Here is a 17,653-nt window from a genome sequence, read left to right as displayed (position 1 = left end):
TGGCTGAGGCGTGAGATCATTTTTCTCTCCTCTTAGCACGCTCGCTGTCTGCTGGTCGGGGTTACTGGAAGAAGGCGGGAAAGATCCGTTTCCACAGAGAGCCATCTGGCTCCACCAGACTCACGCTGATGCTAATCTGCTGGTTTCTTTTTCTTTAGTCTTTTCTTTTTTTTTGTTGTTGTTCCCAAGGCACACTTCATCTGCAGCTGTAAACTCAGACCTGGTCCATCTGAAGGCGAGCATTCATCTGGTGCCCATTTGTTATGGCATCAGGCCCCCACCCTCACCCCCGCACCCCTGTCCCCTTGTAGGTGTCGGGACATCATTGTGATCATTGGTGGGTCTATGCGGTAGTAACGTCAGGGCTGTACTTTCAAATGGAAATCAGGCAATTACGCTGCACACACAGAAATCTGACAGATGCAGGGGTTTTACACCACTGGCTGTGTCATGGGGACAAAGGCAGCCCGCGCTCCCAGGGGATGGTTAAATAAACAGAATATGTTTCAAGAGTGCAGCGAAATCCAGGAATAATTAACTGTGTGATGAGAGTTCATGGATCCCGTGGCGGTTTAACTTCAAAATGTGATAATGATATGTCAACGAACCACTTAACTCATCCTTGTAAAGGCGCCATCAGCCCACCCGTCACATGTGCAATTGAAACAGAGGAGCTGCTCTGCACATCTGTTTTCCAGCTTCCAAGTGCAAAGCCTTGCAGTATTTTCTCTTGTTTGGCTTCCCATGTACAGAGGGCTGTAGCAGGCTTAAGGAGAAGAGGGGCTGGTCGTGGCCTGGTGTCTACCTGATAGAGCAGCTTCCGGTCAATGGCAGCGTTAAACACAGGCTCTTCTGCAGGAAGCTATGGTGGTAATATCATCATGGCGGCTACTGGGCCAGTAATTGTTACTTGCTGGGCACCAGTACGATCCTGTGTGTGTGACGTAGGTCCATGATTACCCACATTTTACATATGGGGAAATGGACACAGACTTAAGAACTGGGCTTCAGGTCTGGCCCTGCCCGACTCTGGTCTTAGCTCTTGGCCAGTGGTTTGTACCTTCCTAACACATCAGACACACAATAGCTCGTGCACCCTTAGAAAGGACCTAAGTCACATGCATAGAGTTGGAATGACTCACTCCAGTATTCTTTCTTGGAGAATCCTAGGGACAGAGGAGCCTGGCGGACTATAGTCCATGGGGTTGCAAAGAGTCGGACACGACAGAGTGACTAATACACACACAGGAGAGACCTAAAAAAAAAAAAAAAAAAATTGAAGTTGAATTTTCCCCCTAAAATATCCAGCTGTTTAAACAAATGGTTAGTTTGGAGCCTGAAACATGCAGTAAGATTTACTGCTCAATGTGTCCCAGACTGGATTGGAATGAACCATATTACCAAAAAGTCAGGTGTCTCCAAATCCTGGCCACTCTGCAGTGTCCTGGAGGAAAAAACCCAGAGCAGGCTTTGGTCTGAGGCTCTGGACTTCACAGCCTGTGAGTTCCCCCACTACGTCATGGCCTTGGACTAGGCTAGGCTGATGCCAACTGGAACTGAGAAAAAGGAAGGACATTTTATCTTCTATAAAAGGCATTTTGTAAACTAAGCATAGGGTAAAATAAATAAAATAGGTTTATGTGGGAATCTCTAATGCTTTCTCAGATCAACAAATGCCAATGAGGTCCCATGATAGAAAGAATATAGCAATCAAACAAAGCAGGGCGTGTCCAGAAACCTCCACTAGTTTGCCAGCGACTAATAAACACCAGTCCAATCGTGGCTTGTTTTATCTTATTCAAGGGTAGAAAAACTTTTAAGGAGATCCGAAATCATTTGGAGCATTAGCTTTGTCAGGAAAAAATTTCCACTTACAGAAAAGCTAGTTTGACTTTCTTCATCTCTATTGAACACATTTGTTTGGAAATACTCTTATAAATTTGCATTGCAGGAATGAAAAACATCATTAAAGTATCTTCTTCAATAAAGGCCTGAATTTAAAAGGGTTGAAAACATGACTGACAAGCAAAAAGGAGACCAAAGTCACAAATCAAGAAATGGACCTCTCAGGAGCTCAACAAAGCAAGGAGAGTATCATTTCATTGGTGGAACCGGCCAGACTGAACCACCCCCATCACAGGAAGGCCTGATGAGCACTAACAAACTAAAAGGAAAAAAATCAGAGCAAAGAAAATGGGAAAACCAAAAAATCAGGAACTTAACAAAATTTTTAAATCAAGAAGTAAATCAAGAGATTGCCTCAAAATATATTGTCATAACTAATGTGATTCAACTGCTTAACGTCTGTGATTAATTATTAGTATATCTTTCCACAAAGAAAATTGTCATTATAAGTTCTTCACACATCAAGAAGTGTTTTTTAAATTAAGCATTTGACCAAAAGAACCATCAGTTTACAGAGAAGGCTCAAATACTTTCTCAGGTTCAACAAGTGCCATTTTGAAAGGTCAAGATGCCCAAATTTCCAGGGATAATTAATTGAACCTGAATAGTCTATGAATTTGCCTGTGATTAATGAGCATCAGAAATTTACACACACGTATAAAATCATTAGTCAGTTTAGCTTCCCAAATATCAAAATACATTTAGAAAACCATTCAAAATTTGTGGCCATCAACTTATGACAGAAAACAATTTAAAACCCTCTGATTAAAAAGGAATTGGTTTTACCTTTCCTCTTTAACACATTTGAAAATATTATAATCTTGTGATTGTGACTGGCAAAATCAGAATTGGTTTTGACCCAGCTCTTCCAAAAAATGTGTGTGTATTTATATATTAACCAAACTCTCAGGTAACGTATGTATTGTGACTCTATATGTATGTGCATACTCTATTATAGCATCTTTTCAGCTGCGCTGGGTCTTAAGTGCAGCATGTAGGATCTAGTTCCCTGACCAGCAATTGAACCCAGGCTCCCTGCTTTGGGAGTTTGGAGTCTTAGCCACCAGACCACCAGGAAGTCCCCACCTTAGCATCTTGAGAGAAGTAAAGCAAATTGCTGGCCAATGAAAGTACCGATAAATCAGTATGTGCCTGCAACCGTTAAAGCTTTCCATTAGCCATCCTAATAAAATCATATCAAACTTCTCCACATGTGATCATGGGCAATGTGAACTTTGAAAAACCATGCCCTTTATTGAAAGAAATAAAATGAGATTGGGCAGACCACATAAAAACCACATGTGGGATTTTTCAGATTTCAGTCTTCACACCCTGGAGAAAATCTATTTAGACCGAGCCACAGTTACTCATGGAAGTGTCAGAGTTCTCAGATGGACCAGGGTGGAGAAATGGTCGGAAGCCTCTGATTTAGATCAAATGTTAATCGTGGTCATCGTTAGGAACAAGAATTACGGGTGACTTTATTTTTCTCCTTTATGTGTTTGAGTTTTCCAAATATAATGTAATGGGCTTTCAGTGAGATATCGAAGTGAGGGGGAATGGAGCCAGGCCAGCAGATTCGGATTCTGGTTCTGCTGCTCACTGTCACCTCCCACCTCTGGACGCTCACTTTTCTCTCTGAGGAATGGCAACCATCACACTGACTACATCAAAAAGTTATGGTTACTAGCAAGATAATGCTAGCAAAGCACGCAGTGCCATGCACATTAACTATGCCATAGAGTTAACTTGTTCAAAAAAATCGTCGTCCAGCCCCTGTCTGTATGGTTTCTTACAAAAACAGGAAAAAAGTGGCAATCTTGTCTCACTGATGAAGACTGTGTTATTTCCATGTGCCACACTGCCTGATTTCCAGGTATAAGTGAGCGCTCCCTCCAGTTCCTTCTCCGATAGGCTTCCCTGTGTTTTTAATTCGTAACACTCAATGCAACCTGAAACTCATTTCTTTATATACTGGAATCAGCCATCATGTTGATGTTAAGCTACCAATTGTTTTTAACAAGTGGCTTGTGAAACTGTGAATATTTAACGAATGGCCTTCATGAGCCAGCACTCCGCTGGCTATCTTCCACTGTGACAATTTTAACATTTTAAATTGCACTTTAAAGGGTAGTTTGGGGTTGACAATGAAAGACAATGGCCATAACCTCAGGCCAGTGCAAGTATGACAGTTTGTAGGCAATATTACCAGCTGTAACTAGCCATAACTGATGCACCATTTTCTGAGTTGATTTTAATTATTGTGCAGGTAACCAAAAGAGAAGATTCCTTGAAAATGTCTAGGATTATAAAACAAGTAAGACCCGATGTTACTTTCCCATGTAGCTCCAGCGCTCTAAGGAGAAAGGTTGAGCAGCTTTGGATTTAAGATCCAAGTATTTTATCTGTCAATTCACTTCAAAAGTCGAAATAATATAGAGGGCATATATTACGAGGTCTCTCTTCTATCTCCACACCTGTGCATCCATTGTTCTCATTATTTTATTGCTTTGTGTCTATTTTAAGAAAACAGAAGTAAACACAGAGGCATTTGTATTCCCCACCACTTCCTGTGTTACTAAAAAGATACCATTTACACTGTTCTCCACTTGGCTTTTTTCACTCAACAACAAAACCCAGAGTTTTTCCATGTTGGTATATAGAGGATTTATAACTGCATATGCTTTCCTAGGTGGCTCAGTGAGTAAAGAATCTATTTGCAATACAGGAGATCCAGAAGATGCGGGTTTGATCCCTGGGTCTGGAAGATCCCCTGGAGGAGGGCATGGCTACCCACTCCAGTATTCTTGCCTGCAGAATTCCATGGACAAAGGAGCCCGGGGGCTACAGTTCTGCTGTCACAAAGAGTCTGACTCGACTGAAGTGACTTAGCAGGCATGCATGATTTCATCATGTGGCACGTTAAAGATGGCCCCCAATTCTTTGTCTCATTGAGAGGTGAATTCTTGAATATGTGGTGGCCTTAGTGACTTCTTTGGCCAACAGAATACAGTGCAAGTGAGGCTGTTTGTAGGTCAGGAGTGAAGAAGCTGTCTGTTCTTGCCTCCCATCACTTGAGTCAGGAGTCCCCGGGGAGAAGTCTGATGCCCCTGAAACCTGCATGCTGTGAGGCAGCCCAAGCTAGCCATGTGGAGGGACCTTGAACAGAGATGGTCGGCTGGTCCCCAGCTATTTCAGCCATGCCGGCTCACACCCCAGACAGGGCAGGGAAAACTGGAGAGCTCATGAGTCCAGCTCAACTACCAGCTGTTCTCCATGTGAATTCCTAAGTGAGAATTCCCAGCTGAGCCCCATCAATCCATGGACCCCTGAAAGAAGACATGGTTGTTCTAACGTCTATATTTTGAGGTCCTTTGTCACATAGCAGTTGATAAACTGAATACAATATGCAGGTACATGTGATTTATTTAATTAACCCCTCATAGATGAACATTCAGGTTGTTGCCAGTTTTTTATTTCAACCAAAGATGTAATGGTTAATCTTGTTGCCTGTATATCTTTTTATGCTGTTGCAAGTATATAATTTCCCAGAACTGAAACTGAGTCAAAAAATGCATTTGGAATCTGCTTTATTTCTGTTCATTTAGTGTCCATTTCCTTGCCCGTTTTTCTATTGGCTTGTTCTTTTATGTCTCAGTTTCTAGAAAATCACTTCTGTGTGATATGAGGCATGTATTTTTTTCCCACTTGTCTTTGAACTTTGCTTATATTGATTTTTGCAATAAATAATTTTGTCTTCCAAATTTCTGTTACTGTTAGTATTTGATCCATTTGGAATTTGTTCTTATGCATACATGTAGTTTACTAGTTACAAAATTATCTTGGTAATATTATACACAGGGACATTTAATTTAGGGAGATTTGACATCTTTATGAAATTCACTCCTTTTATTCAAGAATATGGTGTACCTCTGCATTTTTTTAAGTCTGCTTTTGTATCTTTCAGGATCAATTTAAAAAGCTTTTTTCATATAGATCTGGAACGTTTTGGCAACCCATGCCAGTACTCTTGCCTGGAAAATTCCATGAACAGAGGAGACTGGTGGGCTATAGTCCACGGGGTCGCAGAGTTGGACACGACTGAGCACACATACTGGAACATTTCTTCGGTTTATTCTCAGTTACTTTAACTTTTTTTGGTCCTTACTGTAAGTATAAAAAAGCCTTTTCTTGGGTTACATCTTCTAACAAGTTGTTTAAATGCATAAAAGCTTTTGAAAATTGTATATTGATTTTCTATTAAGCCACCTTACTGAAATCTTTTTATAATTTTCTTCAGATGATCCCTTTGGGTTATCCAAGTATAAAAATTATGATTACTTTTCAATTTTTATATGCCTAATTTCTCTTTGCTAACTGTTTATAACATTTAAATCTTATTCCTGACTTTAATAGGAATGCTATTGGTATTTGTCCTTTAAACACGCTGACTCCCAATTTGGTTTGTGTTAGGGAAGAACACATCTGTTCCTAATTGCTGGATTTACATCAATAATGGACACTGAATTTTACTTTTAAGCATCTAAAGAGATTAGTACATATTTTTCTTTGATCATTAATATGGTGCATTCATATAACTAGACTTCCTAATACTGAACTGAAACAGAGCAGGGCCCTCTGGTCCTTCCCCCACCTTCGCTATGTCCTTAGCCTTCCTTTTGTCTGTGGGAAAAATTTAGCCAAAGAATTAAGTTTAATCAGAGAAGTAAGAAAATGCAGAAATAAAGAGAAGCGGTCAAACAGGACAAGAGAGTAATAGTTTAGTCAGTAAGCGAAGTCAAGGACCTTCCTTCTCAAGGGCTAGAGAGAGTATTCTGAGCCCCTGTGAGCGGTCTCGTGGAGACTGAAACCCCTACCAGATGGAAGAAGTTAACGACACGGATGGCCAGGCTGGAGCCAAGACATAAGCTGTCACAATTCTAAGAATTAGCCTCAAGGAAATGGGAACGAACCAACCCTGCAACTGAAGACTAACTGTACTTAATCAAGGTGACACTGGTCAGACCACTGATGACTGTCAGAGCTGACTGCTGCTTCTGCATGGAACCCCCTCCCTTTGTTCTGTCTATATCGGGGGCGGGGAGTCGGCCTTTGACCAGGAGTTCCCCACCCCACCCCCTCAGCCCAACTGGTCACCAGCCTCCAAAATAAAGCAAACTTTCCTTTCCACCAACCTTGCCTCTTTTTTAGCTTTTGAGTGGCGAGCAGCCCAACCCCACTTTTGGTAACAGAACTGCCTTTGCACTGAAAAAAACCCCACTTTGTCACACTGCGTTATCTTTTGAGTTGCTGGAGTCTATTTGGTAATTTTTTTTTTTTTTTTTATCATTTAGCAGGCAGGGCACCCAAGGCATGTGGGATCCTAGTTCCCCAACCAGGGACTGAACTTAGGCCCCTGCATTGGGAGCATGGAATCTTAACCACTGGACCGCCAGGGAAGTCTCACATTTGGTAATATTTTGATCATATTTTTGCATCAGTTTAAGTTTTTGTTTTCCAGTTGTACACGTTACCAGGTTTTTATATAACTATTATGCCCACCCTTTGTGTCCTATTTAATAAATCTTTTCTATATTCATATCCATTTCATTTTTCTTGGTTTTTCTCATTTTGATTCTCTAAGTTCCTTACTTAAAATTTTCGTCTCTTTTTCCTTCCAATTCACCCGTTTCTTTCTTTTCTCCCCATCTCTACCCTGGACCCTGCCAGTTCACACACTGTCTCATCTTGTTATCACTGCCAGTAGATTTGTGTCTCTGTTTTGTGCCCAGCTTTTGTAGTGGTAACTGCTTCATTAAATATTTAAATTTGTACTAAAATTTATAGTAAAATATTTTACGGTTTTTTCATCAGCTCTCTGGCAATACTTTATCTGCCATTTACTTTTCCTGATCTTTTCTGGTTTTATATCTTTGAAAATAAGCTGGGTTTGTTCTTTTTGATGTCTCACCTTTGAGGCAGGTGAGTTTTTCTTGGACCAGTAATTTGCAGACCACGTCCTAGCCTAGTAGAGATTGTCGTTATGAACCAAGGCCTTATGCTGGCTATAGATACTAATATCTTGTCCCCAGCCAGTGAAGATAAGCAGCTATGGGGTTTTTCAAAAAGCATCTTTTTCGGTTTATTTATTTTAAAAAAGTATTTCAAATTGGAGGATAATTGCTTTGCAATGTTATGTTGGTTTAGTCTACAACAAAGTGAACCAGCTGTAAGTTTACATACATTCCCTCCCTCTTGAACCTCCCACCCACACCCGCCGTCCCTTCCAATGCCCCTTACACCTCAATTTTCCTCCACCTGCCTTCCCCCACCCCCTCGGTCAGAGCACCAGGCTGAACTCCCTGTTCCATACCGCGGTTTCTCACTAGCTCCTTCACACATGGCAGTGCATATACGGCAATGCCACTGCTTGTCCCACTCTCTCCTTCCCCTGCTGTGGCCACAAGTCTGATCCCTATGTCAAAAAGCATCCATCTTTTCCCCTGCTGCTTGTAAGTAGGGCGTTCCCTGCAAATGTGTGATTTTTAAAACCCCATCACCTCTACTTTACACAACTAAACTGAGTCCAGGAGAGTTTTTGCTGCCCTGCTTGTACGTTGTCCCTCTGCTGTAAACAGGAGGCTTAGATTCTGTTCCCCACCTCTTTTACAAAGGCGTTTTGCTGACTTCTCCTGATACCTGCAATCAGGCACTCACCTCTCCTCTCCCTCCTAACTGCTCCACGTTTTTTCTAGCCCATCCACCTGCTTTGTTGTTCTTAACTCCCTCCTACTTTTTCCTGAAAATGGAAACTTAATCTTCATTTCTTGTTTTCCTTTTGCTTTTTACAACTTCAAAGAAGAAAGACAGCTCCCCTCCTTCATCTTAAACCAGAAAACTACATAGATCTTAATCTTGCAAACTCTGGCATGAAAAGCCTAAAGGCTTGAAGCAGCTAATTCTCAACATGTTTTAAAAAAAAAGAAAAGGATAGAGGATTCATTTGTCCAGAGTATGTAGACATCTTGAAGCCTCAGGTAGATTTGTTGCTGAGCCAGGTTCATTTCCCTGTCGCCCAGCAAACCAAAACGCCAAGATGCCGAGGCCTGCAGCAGACAGGCCAGAGAAGGCAATGGCAACTCACTCCAGTACTTTTGCCTGGAAAATCCCATGGATGGAGGAGCCTGGTAGGCTGCAGTCTATGGGGTCGCTAAGGGTCAGACACGATTGAAGCGACTTAGCAGCAGCAGAGAGGCAGCTGAGCAAAGAGGTCTCCAATTGGACTGTCAAGGCTCGGGGCGCAGAGACTTACGGGATAAAGAATAAAGCTGGGCGGTCTGGGGGCGTGGGGAGCTCGCGACAAGGTGATTGGTAAAAGGTGGGTAACTGCAACTAAACTACACATTCCACAAGTTCAAAAACGTAGGCACTTGGACTGATCTGAGCGTGGGGTTCTTAGCCCTCTGACGTCAAAAGGTCACCTAGAGGACACTCGCATATGCCCAGTTGGAGAGTTGGTGGTCCGAACCAGTCTTAACTGGCTTGGCTCCAACTAGACACAGGTGAAGACGAGTTTCTGGAAGACAACTCTTGGGCAAACCTTGTTTAGGCTCCACACTTCTTGGAGGACATGCAAGTTTTGTAGCAACAATTAAAACCACCTTGATGTGTGAAGACGGGTTACAGGTGAAATGGATTAACTGATGATTACACGGTTTCAGGGTTAAAATATTCAGGGTATTTTCTTATCCTTTGGACCTCATTTTTCCAGTGAGGGGAAGGGCTCTCTAAAAACTTCAGACAGGACGGACAACCCAAGGTTTAACAACAAGACACGAATCTTGAGCTGTGGAGTCTAGGCTCCAGGCTACTTGGATGTGGAAGCAGCTTGGGGCTCTGAAGTGGAAAGCAGAGAACTTAACTTGTGGAGAGAAGTTACTAGGACCTGGCTCTGGGCTAGGAGCTTTACATATGTTCCTGGGAGCACATATTATTTTCATCTCCATTTTAGAGGCATGATAACAGGGGCTCAAGGGGTTAGAGAACTTATTCACAATGGTAGAACCAGGATTGAAATCCTGGCTTTCCTGGTTTGGGGGCCAAATGTTCTTCCCAGAGCAACTCTCACAGGTGTGTAAACCTGCCCTGTAAAGACATGCATGGGCTGAGGGAACATTCCCAGGCTCCAGGACCCTTGCTTTCTGCCTTCCTTCCTATCTCCATGGCAGTTATTTAAAAACCAGGCCTTTTCATACTTTTAATATGTATTGACTTAGCTTCTAATCCCAAATGCAACCAAAATAACAAGATCCCCTCTGCTCTTGGTTCCTTGATGGGTAGATCCCGACTGTGTTAAGGTGAACGGGTTCTGCTTATTCAGGCCGGTGCTCTGGAAACAAGAGGGTAATTGAGTGAAGTCAGGCAGAGAAGGAGAAATATCGTATGACATCCCTTATATGTGGACTCTAAAAAGAAACGGTAGAAATGAACTAATTTACAAAATGGATACAGACTCGTAGGCTTAGAGAACCAACTTATGGTTGACAGAGGGGAAGGATGGAGGGAAAGTTAGGGAGTTTGGATGGACATGTACACACTGCTGTATTTAATTATGGATGACCAACAAGGGCTTACTGTACAGCACAGGGAACTCTGCTCAATGTTATGTGGCAGCCTGGATGGAGGGGAGTCTGGGGGAGAATGGATACCTGTACATGTATGGCTGAATCCCTTCACTGTCCACCTGAAACTATCACAGCATTGTTAATTGGCTATATCCCAATACCAAATAAAAAGTTAAAAAAATAAACAACAAGGTGTTCATTTACAAACACTTTACCAAATTATTTAGCCAAATCATCTGTTTAAAAAATAGACCAAACAGATACCTTTGAAGACACAAGGTATATTTTACCCAGATCATTTCTTAAAAAAGAAGACACAAACCCACTGGTGCTTTTGAACATGTTAAAAGAAATAAGACACTGCATTTTGACCACTTTTCATTTGTTCACTGATAAAATCAATGCAAATTAAGTTTGATATTTTTTTAAAAAGTAAAAAATTCATTTCCTAGAAACACATTTACTTAGAAATTCATTTTACCTTATGAACTTCCTTGGCCTTATAAACTTGTCAGCAGAGCAAACTGGGAGCCGGTTTCCTGCAGCCATAAACTCCAACAGTCTTTTTACAAGTCTTTATTCTCTGCAAATGTAAACGCTTGTGTTGAAAAGTATTCGCTGGGGAGATATATGAGCCACAAAATGATTAGTGCCTGCTCAATGATTTGTCAACTCTGCCCTCCTTGTTAAAATGTAAAAGCGACTGGAGGGCTTTGAAAGGTGAGCCTTTCTTAGCACCTGAGTAAATGAGGTCTCCTGACTTTGCTTCTGTCCCCCCTGGGCTGCTGGCCCCAGGGCCTCTGGACAGGCCATGTCCTCCAGGCCTCCTCAGTCGCCTTTGCGGACTCTTCCAGGGCAGAGGTCATGACCACAACCTACCTTGGCGTTTCCATCTTTAGGCCACAGCATCCAGCAGAAGAAAAGTGAAATATATTCTGAAGAGATTTCCACTTTTCCATCTGAGCAAAGGGCAGGTGGGTGCACAGTAGGTGTGTGTGTGTGCTAAGTCGCTTCAGTCATGTCCAACTCTGTGCAACCCTATGGACTGCAGCCCGCCAGGCTCCTCCGTCCATGGGGATTCTCCAGGCAAGAATACCGCGGTGGGTTGCTATTCCTTTTTCAGGGGATCTTCCCAACCCAGGGATCGAACCTGTCTCTTAGGTTTCCTGCATTGGCAGGCGGGTTCTTTACCAATAGCGCCACCTACTGGGAGCCCACACAATAGGTGTATTCACTGTTCATTCTCTCTGCTCCTGTGAGCCTGGCCTGAGGCCATGCCTGCCTAAATCCAATTTACAGCCCAGGTCCAGTTTCTCCACGGAGCCCTCCGTCTTTTCATAGCTCCTCTCTTCTGTTCAAGAACCTACATTTCCATCCACTGACAAGCCAAACTCTTCTGCTGACTTTCAAGACCCGGACAACCTTCCTCACCCAGTTTATTCCCCTAAGCAGCCCTGCTGGATGTTCCAAAGAAGAGAGAAGTCACAGCTTTGCCGAGTAGCACTGATGCATCTCAGGGTTGGCTGTCTTTCACAGAGAAGAGTGGAGGACTGGCAAGGGATGGGTTTACAGTCACTGGACAAGAGCACTTTCCTGAGACAGTAAATGACATGTACACCCTCATCATGGACAATGAGCTCTTAGCAAAAATTCAAAATAAAATTAATTAACTTCACTTCATAGGTCAGTGAAGCATGCATGGGGGAGAGGGGACAGCCATGAACTGTTAGAAACTCCATTCTCAGGAATGACTTTGTTCTGCACTGTCATGATGTTCTTAGTTGTGACCCACTCTGACACGGATCTGATTTTTAGTTTTGAGTTCGCCTGCTTGCCCTAGTGGCTCCCCCCCGGGTGCTATTGAGATTAAAGGACTTATTTCTCCCTCTGATCCCTGTGCCTGCCTGTTGGCTGTGAGCTGGACCAGAAAACAGAAATTATAAGAAATCTTCCAAAAATAAGAATCAGTTGCCCCTTGAGAGTGAGCTTGGACCTTGGGAAATATGATTGTCAAGGTGGAGATGGGGGGAGGCAGGAAAGGAAGGGGAGTGGAGGTATAAGGAGGGGCTGCCCACTAATTATATCCAAATCTCTAGGGCTGCGGCCCAGCATCAGTCTTTTTTAAAGCTTCCAGATGATTCCAAAGTTGCACTGCGCCCAATACCGAGTTTCACTCTGCCTGATCCAGTTGGCTGACAATGTACAGACGTGGTGAGGGAGGGAGGGGACAGGGAAGCTGCAAACTGCCTGACTGGGGAGCGGGGGCTGGGGGGGGGGGGCCCGCAGGTCCTGGCCCAGGGCTCCCCCACCCCATCACAAATAAAGAACATTCATCTTCATGAGAAAGACATTCTGACAGGCTTTGACGCTGCTAACTTTCCTGAATCGTTTTTTATTCCTTTCTCAGAAGTATGTACATTCTTTATTTGGCTCATTAGAATGTAGTTGATAACTTATATTTCTTAGTTCTTTTGAGAATTTCCTTGGGACAGACTTAGCCCTTGGCTTCTGAGGTCATTTTTGTTTCAAAAAGTAGGTAGTAAATCATTTGCAAAAGTAAAAGTATTTAGTCGCTCAGTCGTGTCCGACTCTTTGAGACCCCATGGACTTAACTTTCCCCTAGGGAGCACACCAGGCTCCTCTGTCCATGGGATTCTCCAGGCAAGAATACTGGAGTGGATTGCCATTTCCTTCTCCAGGGGTTCTTCCCAACCCAGGGACCGAACCTGGGTCTCCGGCATTGCAGGCAGATTCTTTACTGTCTGAGCCACCGGGAAAGCCCAGTCCATCATTTACGAGGTGTCAGATACTGTGCAGGGTTCTGGGTTACCATGGTGTGTTGAGCAAAACCATTCTGACATTTGAATATTTGCTGTGGGGACTCACAGGAGTTGTGCAATTGTCCTCACAGCGGAGATTTATGCAGTGGTGTGAGGAGGACACAGAGCCGAGTCGCAAGCGAAAAGAACAGGCGGAGTGGGAGAAATCGGGAGCAGGCTTCCTTGGGCTTGTCTCCCCTGGAGAGGGGTCACTCGGTCCCCTGAGAGCGCACCCCATGGCCAAGAGCGGCCACAGGCGCGCGGTGACCGCTTGGGAGCCCACTGAAGACTCTGGGCTCAGGTCTTTATTGGGGGGGCTGGGCACCCCTGGCCAGCATGTTCCCAAGTTCCGAGCCCTGGAAGGACATCAGGTGCTTCGTACACACCACAGAGCCGGAGGTTCGGCAGGCAAGGCCTTGAGGTCCCAGGAGGACGGGGTGCTTCACCATAAACGAGGAATCGCTGAGAGACCGGAAGTGAGGCAGGGGTGTGGGAGGGACAGGGGACTTCAGTTCCTACTGGCGAGTTGTCATTTGGTTATTGTCTGCTACAGAAGGAAACTTGGGGCCAAAATATATGGCCACTTACCTCCAAGGACAGTTTCGGATTGTGCAAGGAGAGGGCAGAAAAGCTGGATTTTAACTCCACAACTGTGTATTAAACTATATGTTGTTAGGCTCTTGACTCTTATCCACATGGTCTGGCTTATCAAATAGATGAGTTCTCTGGAGCGCCCCCTCTTGGAAGCCTGTGGTACATACATCCTGAATTCCACAACAGACTTCTAGAACTGGGTCTTTAGAGATGAGTGTGTGTGTGTGTGCTTAGTCGCTCAGTCATGTCCGACACTTGGGACCCCATAGACTGTAGCCTGCCAGGCTCCTCTGTCCATGGGATTCTCCAGGCAAGAATATTGGAGTGGGTTGCCATTTCCTTCTCCAGGGGATCTTCCTGACCCAGGAATCGAACCCAAGTCTCCTACATTGCAGGCAGACTCATTACCGACTGAGCTACAAGGGAAGCCCTTGGAAGTGAGGATTCCCTACAAATACAACATAGCATCAACCCCAAAAGCCTGGGAGTGTTGAAGGTCCCTGTGTGTAAGAAGTATATAAAAAATTACAGCGTACTTTCCAGAACCTACTTACCTGATGGAGGAAGACAATCAGAAGCAAAATTATTTCCTGAAGAAGAGGTTTGGGGTCCTGTCTGAGGCATGAAGATCACCCGCGTGGCTTCCACCTCTTGAAGAGCAAGCTCACCAGGTTCATGAACTCCCTGACCTGTTTGCACAAAACCTCCCGCCACCCCTTAATCATACTTACTACTCACAGAATTCTCCGCCAAATTACTTTTTGGCATCTACTTCTAACTTTCCCCCATATCTTATGCCCTCACTGTAAATAATAATAATAATGCACATATTGGACAAGTCTTTTAAAAATGAAGCAAAGTTTACAACCCCAGCAGATCATAAAATGCACATGTTCAGGTATTGTTATGAACTAGAAGCTGCCAAAATTGATAAGGAGTAAAGAAAGGTCAGGCTTTTTTTTTTTAACCACACTGAGCAGCTTGCAGGATCCTAGTTTCCTGACCAGGGATTGAGCCCGGGGAACAGCAATGAAAACTCCAAGCTCTAATCCCTGGAATGCCAGGGAAATCCCCCCCCCCCCTTTTTTTTTCTTTTCTTAAGTCTAGAACTTGGTTTGTCAAAGCTTCTGATGTGGAACCTAGTACTTACAGTCACCACATGCCGACCTAAAAGTGCTCTCTTAACCCCAGGAAAGCAGAGCAGGTCAATGGGGTCGGGCATAAGAAATGACCCGAAACTCACAAGGAGCCGTCTGCCCCCGATGTGTTGCAATCTGAAGCACTGGGATGTAAAAATCCACAGCTTTATGGCGGGTAGATCAGCAGAGCACTGATGTGGCCTGAATTCCTCAGGGCAGGTTCACATTTGGGGTGCTTTCTAGTTCCATGACAGTCACCTCCATGGGGAGTTGCCTCTGCTCGAAGGGACTAGTGGTGTTGCTCATAGAAATAAAGCATTCGTGGTTAGTCCTTTAAAACGCTTCTTTTGGCATTTGGTGATTTTCCAGAAAGTGCAGAAGAAGTTGTATGTAGCCCTTTGGGAGAGTCTTAGATCACAGGAGAAGCAGAAGAGCCTTGCGTGGATCTGCGGTCACTTGTCCCTTTTCTGTCTTTGTGCTGCCACCTAGGGAGAAAAGGAAAGCAGACGTTGCATCCTGGTGAGGAGACACAGTCACCTGCAACCCCAAGGACCGTCCGTCTGCACTTTCACAACAGGAAAGCAAGCGTGGCGGGTTCAATCCTGAGACCAGCAGCTGTGCACTTGGGCTTCAGAGAGAAGCCCTCAGGGCTTCCCTGGTGGCTCAATGGTAATGAATCTGTCTGCCAATGAAGGAGAGGTGGGTTCATCCCCTGATCCGGAAAGATCCCACATGCTGCGGGGCAACCAAGCCTGTGCGCCCCAACTACGGAGCCTGCGCTCTAGAGCCCGGGAGCCCCAACTACTGAGCCTGTGCGCAACCGCAAGAGACGCCACCACAGTGAGAAGCCAGCGCACTGCAACGAAGAGTAGCTGCCACTCGCTGCAACTAGAGAAAGCCCACGCAGCAACTAAGACCCAGCACAGCCAAAAAACAAATAAAATATATTGAGTGATAGTTGTTCAGTTGTGTCCGACTCTTCGCGATCTCATGGACTATAGGCCACCAGGCTCCTCTGTCCATGGAATTCTCCAGGCAAGGATATTGGAATGGGTTGCCATTTCCTCCTCATATATATACACATATATATACATGTATATATATATATATATGCATATAAATGGGCTACCCTGGTGGCTCAGACGGTAAATAAAAAGAGAGAAGCCTTCAGACAAAGGAAGGGGTTTCCATCTGGTGATATTCGAGGGTCAATGTTAGACTGCAGGAGGTGGGTGAGACGCAGTTTCCTTCCCGTGCTCAAAGAGAGTGAAATGCAAAATAACAGTCAGGTTGCCCATAGTCTGGGAATGGACACCCTCATTTTAGGGAAAAAAAAAAGAAAATTCAAGAAACACATGAAAAAAGTTCTAAGATGGATAATTCTTAATAATTTTTCTCTTTTCCTCATGCAGATCAATGTATAAAAAAATGAATACAGACTTGCTGGTAGAAGTAGTAGTCCTTAATATCCCCTGAAGAATGCCACGGAACAAGCGTGACTACTGAAAGCTGGTTTCTGAGGACTAAACTTCAAACATAATTATTGTGGAGCTATGTTATCAAAAAAAGATGTTGATGGAAGCCAGGTTTCCATGCCATAATGCGGATAAGATGGGGCAGAGGTGAGACCTTTCCTGACCACCGACCTCACCAGGACTCTGGCCACCTCCCAGTCTGGCTTCCTCCACAGCCCCCAGCAACGCCTGACAGCCCCTGTCTCCACCTCCCTAGAGCAGAAACTTCTTGAAGGCAGGTATTTTTGTCTGCCATGTGGACAGCTGCATTTCTAGTACCCAGACAACACTGGCACAAAGCGGCTGCTCTTAAAAGAATAAATGAATCTAAGCCCTATTCCTTGGCTCCTTTTTTCTTTTGAAAGAACTAAGAACTTGACTAACTTTAATTTTACACATTCTGATCAAAACCCATGTGTAAGGCAACAGTTCTTTTAACGTCGTGAAGAGGCTCCGATTATCTGTAAATTTGGTGCTTCTCTCCAGCCCCCTCCCTGCCTCAAATAGCCTTGATTATGTGAGACCATCAAAAACATTTATTAACCAAAGTACAGTAACAGCTAAAAAGCTGACAGCTGAATTAGAGACTTGACATGCAAATGCATGGGCTAAGTGGAAGCTTTACTTGAATTCTGGCTCAGCACTGCTGAGGATAAAGTGACCTGCAGAATTCATTATGAACAGAAGCAGGATTAAATCTGATTTTCCTTTCTTAGGATAAAATTCACGATTAAAACAGAATCCTGAGGGATCTGTGCTCAGTCATGTCCAACTCTTTGTGACCCCAAAGATTACAGCCCACCAGGCTCCTCTGTCCATGGGATTCTCCAGGCAAGAAAACTGGAGTGGGTTGCCATTTCCTACTTCAGGTACTGAAGGATAAACAGCCATAAAGCTGTACACACAATGATAAGAACCTTGTGGAGGCAAAAAACAGAGAGGGCTGGGCTTGGGGGTGGAAGAACAGTGTCTGGCGCGGCCACTCAGTCTGGGTGACCTCACTTTGACCATCTATGAAACAGGGATGCACCCCCTTTCTGGTCTGCCTTAGAAGGTTG

The 17,653-nt window shown here is 44.2% G+C and overlaps 1 protein-coding gene across 4 annotated transcripts in view; it reads right to left on the bottom strand.

The window, feature by feature from the left end:
• Nucleotides 1-14,770: 14,770 nt before the first annotated feature.
• The window catches only part of RNASEH2B (ribonuclease H2 subunit B), a 74,979-nt gene continuing 72,096 nt past the window's right edge, over nt 14,771-17,653 (bottom strand). For all 4 annotated transcript variants that reach the window (XM_086329164.1, XM_086329166.1, XM_086329162.1 and 1 more), the window contains exon 10: nt 14,771-15,566. In XM_086329164.1, the coding sequence (XP_086185290.1) occupies nt 15,534-15,566 (33 nt within the window). In that variant the 3' untranslated portion in view covers nt 14,771-15,533. The remainder of the gene's footprint in view (nt 15,567-17,653) is intronic.

The sequence above is a fragment of the Bos grunniens genome, chromosome 12 (genome assembly GCF_055505025.1).
Source record: "Bos grunniens cultivar Pamir isolate PY7600 chromosome 12, Bosgru_T2T1.0, whole genome shotgun sequence".
NCBI lineage: Eukaryota > Metazoa > Chordata > Mammalia > Artiodactyla > Bovidae > Bos > Bos grunniens.
Note: the sequence above shows the minus strand (reverse complement) of the source record. Positions and strands in the feature narration are given on the sequence as shown.